The sequence below is a fragment of the Cynocephalus volans genome, chromosome 6 (assembly GCF_027409185.1).
Source record: "Cynocephalus volans isolate mCynVol1 chromosome 6, mCynVol1.pri, whole genome shotgun sequence".
Classification (NCBI taxonomy): domain Eukaryota; kingdom Metazoa; phylum Chordata; class Mammalia; order Dermoptera; family Cynocephalidae; genus Cynocephalus; species Cynocephalus volans.
Window position 1 is genome coordinate 126,789,549 of NC_084465.1, and position 9,967 is coordinate 126,799,515.

The 9,967-nt window shown below is 51.9% G+C and overlaps 1 protein-coding gene and 1 long non-coding RNA gene across 6 annotated transcripts in view; one reads left to right on the plus strand and one right to left on the minus strand.

Annotated features, from left to right (window-relative positions):
• The window catches only part of DIP2C (disco interacting protein 2 homolog C), a 392,086-nt gene extending 390,786 nt beyond the window's left edge, over positions 1-1,300 (minus strand). For all 5 annotated transcript variants that reach the window (XM_063100478.1, XM_063100477.1, XM_063100476.1 and 2 more), the window contains exon 1: positions 1,109-1,300. In XM_063100478.1, the coding sequence (XP_062956548.1) occupies positions 1,109-1,193 (85 nt within the window). In that variant the 5' untranslated portion in view covers positions 1,194-1,300. The remainder of the gene's footprint in view (positions 1-1,108) is intronic.
• On the plus strand, positions 420-6,550 carry LOC134380512 (uncharacterized). The gene is made up of 2 exons (XR_010023885.1): positions 420-567; positions 1,790-6,550. It is a non-coding gene; the product is annotated as an uncharacterized LOC134380512 (long non-coding RNA).
• Positions 6,551-9,967: the final 3,417 nt, after the last annotated feature.

Genomic DNA, 9,967 nt, shown 5'->3' on the forward strand with positions numbered 1-9,967 from the left:
AGTCCACGGAAGTCTGAAAAGGCAGTTGACATCACACCCCAACCCCCACGTTTACTCCCTCCTTTGCCCTGAAAGTGTTAAAAAGGAAAACATAAAGTCGACACCAGCTCCTCCCTGCTGACGAAAATTGGCACGAATGAATTTACTTTCTGGCTGCCGGCCCTCACACAACCGTTACAAGAAAAAAAAAAAGTTCACCATGCTAAACTGCTCCAAATACAAATTCGAGACGAGCCGGGCCGTCCCCACCCCACCGCATCTCACTAGTGGCCCTTCCAGGGTGAGCCGGGTGACTGCTAAATATACATTAAACATTTAACATCTGGAACTTTCGTGGCTTTTTTTTTTTTAAGATCTGGCAAAACCCTCTTAAACTTATGACAGTTGAGGCACATGATCACCACCACTGAGACAAATAAGAAACCCTCTGTGACACTCCATGAAATCACTGTGGCGAATCCGTCACAGATTCCAAACAGGATCCGAGGGGCGCGAGCCGTGAGACCGGCCTGAGAAGGAGGTTCCAGGTCCTGCCCAACCTCCGCGTCGCGACGCACACGAACAATGGTAGTACTATCCCCCCAGCTGTGACAGCCGCGCGTGGGAGCCGGGGCGCCCGCGACATCCGCGAGATCGAGCCCCAAGGTCCAATGACAAGTTTCGCATTAGAACAGGGCCGCCGGCACCGCCAGGCCGTCCCCAACACGGAACGCGGTCGCAGCGCGCGGCGCTCCGCACCAAGGACGCGGCGGCGACTCCGGTCAGGGCGGAGTGCGCCCGGGAAGGCCGCTCGTCGCCGGCCCTGCGGGGCGCCCCGCGCTGCGTCCTCACGCGGCGCCCCAGGCCCCGCCGCAGCGCGCGGGGGGTCGCGGCACGACCGCGGCAGCGCGGCCGGCAGGGCGGGGGCCGCGGCGCACACACGCTCCCGGCTCGGCCCCGGGGACCCCCGCCGCGGGCCGCCGCCTCCCCCAGGGCCGGGTCGCCGCCAACCCCGCGCCCGCCGGCGTCCCTCCGCGGCCCGGGCCCTCCCCGGGGACGACGGCCCGGCCCGAGCGCGGGGGGTCGGGGCGTCTGGGCCGCGGCCCGAGCGCGGGGCGGGGGCGGTTACCTTCCGACAGCTCCAGCTCCAGCTCGGCCAGGCGGGCCCGCACCTCCAGGGGCAGCGCCATGCCCTCCAGGCTGCGGTCCGCCATGCTCCCGCACACGCCCGCCGGCGCGGCCTCCTCTTTGTTCGCAGGCGGCGGCTGGGCGGCCGCTCCTGCGCCGGCGGAGCCGCACCGAGGAGGAGGCGGCGCGGGCGCGGGGCGGGCGGCGGCGGCGGCGGCGGGCGCGCGGGACCCTCCCCTGCGCCGCCCCCGCGCGGCCCCGCACGGCGGCCTCGCGCCCGCTCCGCGCCCCTCGCGCCCCGGCCGCTCCGCCCGCGCTCGCCGGCTCCTGCGCCGCGGCTGCCGCGCTCACGGCCACCGCTGGCTGCTCCGCGGCCGCCCTGCCCGGCGGGAGCGCCGCTGCGCGCGCACGTGACGGGGCCGCGCGGGGGCGGGGCGCGCGCTCGTCGCTGCGGGGACGCGCTGGAGCGGGGGCGCGCGGGTGGGGGGGGGCGCGGGGCCCGCGCGGTCCCCGGAGCTCTCGTGTCCGGCGGGGCGTCCCGGCCCAACCCCAGCGCCTCGCCTCCCCCTGGCTTCCTGCAAAAAATAGCTCCCAGAACCCCGCTAAGGTGCGTGTTGAAACTTCTCACATTCTGGGTCTTTGAGGGCTGATTTTTTTTTTTTTTTTTAATGAATACTTTTAGAGGAGGAGGTGAACGAGTACCGGCTGGAAGTTTCTGATTCTGGATCTGAACCCATTTGCCTGTGACCTTGAGGTCCCTGGTACTTCTTTCTGGGCATCAGTCTCCCCATCTGTGAAAGGAGGACGGACAGGGCGGCCGGGTCATCTCCAAATTCCACGTCTGCCCTCGGTCCGTGCCTGTCGCGCGCTGTGCTGGGTCTCTGGCCATCCGCACCGGGTGTGCTCTCCCAGCGTTGGGCTTCCAGCTCCAGCCGTCCACTGGATAGTCTCACCTAGCTGCCACCCAACACCCCGAACACCACACACGCAGAATGAAGCCACCTTCTCCTGACCACTTCTGGTAGCTGCCGCCAGTGCCTCAGTGCTGGGAAAATAGAATAATTGAATCAGGCCCCCTCGCCTTCCTTTCCGGTTGGGAGTGGTGGGGCGCATTCTTTGTAAGCAAATTGTGTGTGGGTGGAGTTGGTGCGCGTGCGTGGTGCTGAGACTTGGCTGGCATCTCCCTCAGGCGTCTGCCACACGCGGCCATGCTTTCCAACCTACCACTTCCAAAGTCCCGTTTGCCGGTTACCTAGCTCTTAGACCTGCGTTTGAGGGGTCTGGTGACCCAGCCTGGCGTGTGAAGGGTTTGTGACTCTGTCTGGACAAAAGGCTTGAGGGGTCTGTGAGGTTCAGACCCAGCCCTAGGTCGACAGTTGGCTCAGTCAGCAGGATTACGGGCAGGTAAAAGAGCTCGACACTCAGTCACCCAGGCAGGAGTCACCGATGGCTTCCCCATCCTCCCAGGTCTTCGCACATCCTCTCCTCCCCACACTTCTCGAGTCCATGACACGAAATCGTGATCATTTGGCCTCCTTCTCATTCCTGCAACTGCTCTCCCCAGTCCAGGCACGAGGACCTCCTAGCTGGTTCCCACCACCACCATCCATTGGACATTGTGGCCAGAATCGGCTCCTGGGGCAAGGTAGCATCACTCCCTTAAAAATAGACAGCAATGCTTACCACTGTCCACTGCACGGAGCCTGCGGGCCAGCTCCACCCGCAGTGCAGCCCGACCTCCTCTGTGCTCGGTTCCCGGAGTGCTGGCGGCAGATCCCCAGCACCTCTGCTCCTGGGGAGTCTTCATCCTGTGGTGCCTGCCCTGCTCCTCTGCCCATGCCTTCCCACAGCCATCACCCATATCAACTCCAGAAAATTCTCCCTCTCCTCCCTGCTTGTACTCCTACCTAGCCTACTGCATCTGACCTTGTGTTGATCTTCCGCGCTGGCCCGAGTGTCAGCTCTTTGAAGACAAAGACCTTGCTCATGTCACACTTCCCATGGATCTGACAGCAGCAACAGAGAGACCTCTCTGTCTTCTCTGTGGGCCAATGACGGCGGTGAGCATGAGAACAGGACCCCAAGTCCCTGTGCTGTGTGGTCTGTGCTGTGTGCTGCAACCTGGTGTGTCAGTCAGTTCATCTTGCTCAAGACTGCATTCAAATCCAGTGGACACTGGGGGTTGTGCCCCATCATCTCTCCCTGTTTGTGATAAACAGACTGACCACCAGGTTAGAGAGCCCTAGAGATGGTCTCACCCAGACCCTTCGTGTTACAGATGAAGGCCCTTAGGGAAATAAGATGCAGCAGAACCAGGATTCAAGTCCCTGTCTCCAAGGCAAAGCCCTGGGTTCACGTGATTTCAGCAAAGTGGCACTGCACATTCCAAGCAACAAATGGTATCACGTCAATTTTGGGCAGGCTAATGTCAACATAAAAATATATATTCCCTTTTTAATGGATGGATGGGTCTTGATCATTTACATATGGTACTGTAACTGATGTTGGTTCCAAAGAAGATTTGAATTTTGCACTAAATATGTTAATTGTATACTTAGGTTTTGAGCTGATGGTCCTTCATTCCAGCAGGCCTTTATGTAACTATAAAATGCACACAAGAGGGTGTAGTCTAGGCTTTAGAATGGCTTTTCCGATAGCCTTATAGACATCTCTATCTAGAAATCATACCATCTCCTCAAACGCATGACGTACAAAATCAAACTCAACTTACCTTCGTGTTATTTCTGATTGTAGCATCCTTCTCCTATCTCTTCTCGCTTTGAGTCACACCTGTGACCAAGCTTCAGTAACTTCTGCTTACAACATTCCTCTAACCCTCTCTCCTCCTGTCCAGCTCCACTGGTCCTGCCCCACTCAGGCCTTCGGAGCTTCCTTCCAGTCTTCCTGCCACGGTTGCCAGGTCACTCTTCTTAAAGCTCCATTCTGAGTGGATCACAGTCCCCTTGCTCTTACAGTCTACAACCATTCCCTGCCTACAAACTAAAGAGCTTGTTCATTTGACATCAAAGGGTTGACAAGCCCTGGCATAAAATCTCCTTCCCCACTTTCCATTCCTCTGGTCTCTCTCATGAACCTGCATTCAGCTGAAGAATTCCCAGTTGTCCCTGAAGAGTCCCCAGCTACTAGTGCCTAGGTTTTGCTGGCATGTCCTTCTTCTTGTCATCTCAATTCCCCCAACCTGAGCCTTAGCACGCATCAAATCATACCCAGTTGAGTCTCAGGCCAAATTCCCCCTTCTCTAGGAAGCATTCCCTAATCTCCTGGTAAGAGTCTCTGCCACATCTGGAATTACACATCTGTGCTCCCTGGAATTAGGAATTTATATGTGTGTCTTATTTGGTGGCTGGCTTATCTGTAATTCTCCCATTGTGCTGAATGACATAATCAACAGCGTATGTTTCTCAAAGTGCGGTCCAGCGCCTGAACAAGGGACAAGCCTGTTTCCTGCATCTCATCCAGCTCCCCTCATGACCAGCCTCGTGGAATGCATGACTCAGTGAAAACCCTGCTCTACTTCTGTGTGTTTTTAAGTAGAAAAGCCTGGTTCAAGTGTGTGCTATTGCAGACATAAAGATACCCAGCAGACATTTACTAGAATGAACAGAATAGGCTTGTAGGGCTGTTGGCTTCACCCACTCAGCCAAAAGCCCTGAAACTTTCATTAGGGATCAGAGTCATATTTTTGAACTATGGTCAGTCATCTTCAGAAAACCACTGTAAAAACTCCTGACTGTCACTTGTGAGTGGGCTACACAGTCATCAGCGTTGATTAACACAATAGCATGGTTTAATTTACCAAATAAACCAGTCTTTACATAACAATGCCCAGGGGGTCTGAGACACAGGACAGAACATTTAGGTGGCTGGGAGAGAAGAGGGCAGGAAGAAGGACAGGCTCCCAGCGAGGGTCCTGGCCTGCTGGGAGGTAGGCAGATTGAAGAGACACTAAAACGTGACATCGTTAGCTACCAGCTACTCTACAGTGTTGCCTAGAAGAGTCCTGAGAGCAGTGTTTTGAGCTCCACAGAGGGACAGCTACATATATCTAACTACACAATCAATCACCATGCCAGCTAGCATTCAAGCACCCATTTCTGTATCTTGCTGATGGGTAATTTGTCCCCACTATTTACCTACCTTCCAGGACCTCACCTCTATTTTTTTCTGGTTTGCTGAATTCCAAGCCAGTTCTAATGAGTGAAACATTAATTACTTCCAAGTAAATGGGCTTTAGATTTCAGAAAATCTGGTTGGGGTGGGAGAGAGTAGTAAAGGAATGTGCTAAATCTGAGCATGCTGAAGGTATCAGTGCCAGGAGAGAGGGTTTATTTATTCATGAGATAACTAACAGGAAGGAAATACAAAGCTCTTAGGTGGCGGCTCTCCTTGCAAGGTGAGTCTCAGTGCTACACCTCTACTTCTGAGATCTCCCTGCTGGAAGAGTCGGTTATTTCACTCCTTATCAGATTAGTGCAGAATTTGTTCATGCTGGGCTGTCTTGTGTGTGTCCCAATTTCGTGAATTTTTTTTACCTTTTCTAAAGTCACTAGAAGAGTTGATTATAACTCTGTGGTTGGAGTTCTCCAGGTATTTACATCATAAGTCCTATGGGAGGGGGCTATAATCCTGTGTGACAAAATCTTCCTAAGCTACAATTTCCATGCATGCCTGGCAACTTACAATTTGGTCATGTCTCATTTCTGTCTTACCATATTATAAGAAATTCAGTTTGGGGAAACTGCTGGGTTTAAAGAAAGGACAAAAGTGCATAGTCACCTGACACAGAGAGTTTGTGTTTAATGAGTTAGTATTTATAAAGCAGCTTGAGACCCTTGAGTGAAACTAGTCTATGCATTTAAGAGATTGTTAACATTTTGGTGACACACTTTTTTTTCTTACATCATTAAATTACCTAAATAACATGAATATGACTAAGTTCAGTGAGCTGTGTGTGCATTTCCAGTTCTGTCAGGACTACTGTCTTCCTCTGGAAGTAATGAACTATCAGCCTATTTACCTAAGAACAAGTGTGCGGGCAAAAGAGAAGAAATGAGACAATCCCACAGAATCCCAGAGTGAGATTAATTTGCTTTTCCATACCATTGATGGGAGTACTGAGAACCTAACTGTGGGTCAAAAATGTTTCGGTGGAAATCAGGTCATGAGATTTACCTTCAGCAAGTCGCCTAAGTGTTTGGTTGTATACATTATTACAAATCAGAGTGCCATTATCAACTGTGTGATTACTTCTGATGGTCTGAATAATGTTAGTGAATTATTAATCATTTGTGCTAATGGTGACATGGATAGCACAATACAACAAATTACCCCCAAATTATTCTTGTCTGGTCTCAGATTGTATAACAGTTTTGCAGTATATTTCCTTTGCCAATTATGATTGATTAAACTCTGGCTTAATTAAGCTATTGTTAAAATTAATTGTCATTCCTAGAACTCACGTCGACTACTGGCTGAGACAAGTGACACGCGAGCTTTTGAAGTAGAAGGGAAAGGCGTGGTTGGGGACTAAAGTTTTGGCACCAAAAATCTACAAAGTGGAAAAGTGTTGTATTAGTTTCTGCTGCTTATAACAGAATACCTGAAACTGGGTAATTTATAAAGAAATGCAATTTATTTCTTACAGTTTTGGAGACTGGAATGTCTAGGGTCCAGGGGACACATCTGGTGGGGACCTTTTTCTGGTGGGGAACTTCTGCAGTCTCTTGTCAACATAGGTTGTACCATGGCAAGGAGGGGAAAAGAGCTTTTATGTGCTCTCCTTATAAAGCCACCAGTCCACACTCATGATAATCTATTAATCCATTAACCAGTTCATGAGGGCAGAGCCCTCACAATGCAACCACCTCCTGAGGGCCCCACCTTTCAACCCTACCACTGTGGGAATCCACCTTTCACACGAGCTTTGGAGGGGACAGACATTCAACCATACGAAGAGTCATAAAAGAAAAATTTTAATTCATCACATCTCTTTGAAGTGGAAAAACAGACACACATGTACATGAGTAAGTGCATTCCTAAATGCCTTCTACTACACCATGTAAAGCCCACCTTAACGCTCGTAAGTGGGCTCTAAAGAGCACAACTATATAAAATGCAGAATCGCATTTTTGTGAAGTTCATTAAAAGAGGTATTTTTCAGTCGTTCTGTATCATGTCACAACCACACTCAACAAACGTAAATAAAATTAGAGATCGTGAAGCCTGCACTGTCCACAACTGAGCCCTGACCTGAAAGAGCCCCAGGGAATGCAGGGCCAGGACTTCCTGACCATCAAAAGTTCATCCTTGGGAATGGGACTGGGCGGGGCCCTGAGACTCGGGCCGTCGCGGAAGACCCAATCCAGTCTCGGTGGAAGCCACGCTCACGGTCGGTCCTGTGAATAGTCGGGGGTGGTGTCTTCGTTCGGGTTCCCAAGAAGCAGAGGCATATTTTCATTACGGTTATTGAGGGGTGCTCTCACAGAAAGAACCCGTGAGGACGCGGAGATATCAGGACAGAGAGGGAGAAAGAGCAGTTGGCCTCGCGGCATGAGGACACCGCGGACGGGCCAGCCTCTGAGCCGCCGCGCGGGCCACCGTGGCGCATCCCGCCCTCGGCCCTCGCCCTCGGCCAGTGGCTGCCCATCCACTCTGTGGCCCGCATCTCAGGGGAGAACACCGGACTAACGCGATTCAGTGTTTTTTGGTTTATTTTGTACGTTATTCGCTTGTTTATTTTTTACTCCTATTTTTAAATAAGCCAAAGGGTTGTTCAAAATGACTTCCTGTTTTGCATGGGCTCATGAAGAATTTTAGACGAGGTCTAGTGGTTCCAGTAAAATGTTATGAAGCGACGGGCCAAGAGCCCTGTGCCGGGTGCCCGCGGGGTGGGTTCCTGCCCTCTAGGGTCTTCTGCTCAGGCAGGGCCCGCAGCCCCAGCAAGAGGCTCAGCAGTAAACTGAGGCAGGTGAGCGCTGCAGGGCACAGACAGGCCTGTGTATTCCGGCGTCTGCTTTAGGCGCTCCCGATAAACACTTCGTGTCACACACCGTCCGAAAGAGCTGATCCCAGAAGCTCCTCCGCCACCTCCGGCCCACGTGCCTTTGCGCGCAGCGTGGCCTCTCGGTGGCCATCCTAGGGGTCGCCGGCGCCTGTCGTTTACTCTCGTGGTGTCGGCCGCGGAGACCCCCGGGCGTCGCCAGTCGTCCTCCCGCTCCCCACCGCCCTGCTCCGAGCCTGGCCTCGCTCCTGGCTCCCTGCGCGCCCTTTCTCGGCACCTGGCGAGGGGAAGCGTCGCCGCCCGGCCTTTCACACGGGCCAAAGTCGGGCCCAGTGTCCTTGAGAGTCCGGCCACGCCTGCCACGCACAGCATCGCCTCCTCCGGTGCTGCCCAGGCCCCCCGCGCCCGCTGCAGGGCGCAGCCCCGGGGCCTCGCCTCTCCGCGGTTGGAAACCCCCGAAGAAAAGGGTGGGCACACAGGTGGCAGTGGAACAAAGCAGGACTCACTCAGTGCCATGCGAATAGTGCGTCTCCGAGGAGGTAAAGAACGAGGAAGGTGACTGAGGACATCCGTGGACTCTGGAGTTACTGCTTTGCCTAGCACTTCCCACGGTGCGACACTGTCCAGTCCTGGCCACTCGGAGGCTCGGTGACAGGGAGAGAGAGAATGAACGAGGGAGTGTAGAAAGGGAGGAAGAGACAGATATAGGGACCCCGAAAATTTCCAAAGAACGTAGTTGCTCAGGGAAAAAATACAGACAGAAAAGGAGACTGATGGAACACAACTCGAATATGCGGCAAACATAGATCCGAAATCATGATTTTTAAGATATGATAACTCAGATAACATTTTTAAAACTAGCAAAGCAAAATGCTATTTTTAAATGTGGCTGTGGAAAGCATATTGTATTAGTCTCCCAGGACTGCCGTGACAAAGTGCCGCAAAGTGGGTGGCTTTGAACAACAGAAACGTGTGGGCTCGGCTCTGGGGTGGAAGACTGAGGTCCAGGTGTGGCGGCTCCGGGGACGGTCCTCCGCAGTCCTCGGCGTCTCTCCCCTTGCCCACCGTCCCTCCCGTCTTCACGTCGTCTTCCCTGCACCTGCTCTGCCTTCAAATGGCCCCTTTCTTTAAGGACATCAGTCATACTGGATTAGGCCCGCCCTAATGACCTCGTCTCAACTTGGTTAGATCTGCAAAGACCCTGTTTCCAAATAAAGTTACATTCTGAGGTACTAAGAATTAAAGATAGATAAACAGAATAAAGAAAACAACACTCTGGCACATCATAGTCAAATTGTTGAAACTAAAGATAAAGAGAGGATCTTGAAAGCAGCCAGAGAAAAAATGACAATTATATACAATTGAGTGATGATACGAATTATGATGATTTCTTTCCAGAAACCATGGAGACCAGAATACAACAGAAGATGATTTCAAAATGTTGAAAGAAAAAATTATCAACTCGGAATTCTAAATCCAGAAAAAATATCATTTAAAATTGAGAACGTTTTAAAGATATTTCTTTCCCAGCATAATCGAACCACAGATTTCTAAAGGAAGCTCTCTGAGACTCTAGATAGAAATTCAGATCTGTAGGAATGAACGAAGAACACTGAAAATGGTAAATAAGATTATACTAGGGGTCTTCAAAAAGTTCGTGAACAACTTGGTATTGTCTTTTATTCCATATTCCATGAAATTTTCGAAGTACCCTTGTATACTCTTTTATTTTCTTCTCCTAATTTTTAAAAAGACATGACTGGTAAAGCAAATATATTATTCCACTGCTTTGTGAAGTTTGTAATTATGTATTTGTAACATATATATGACAACAGTACA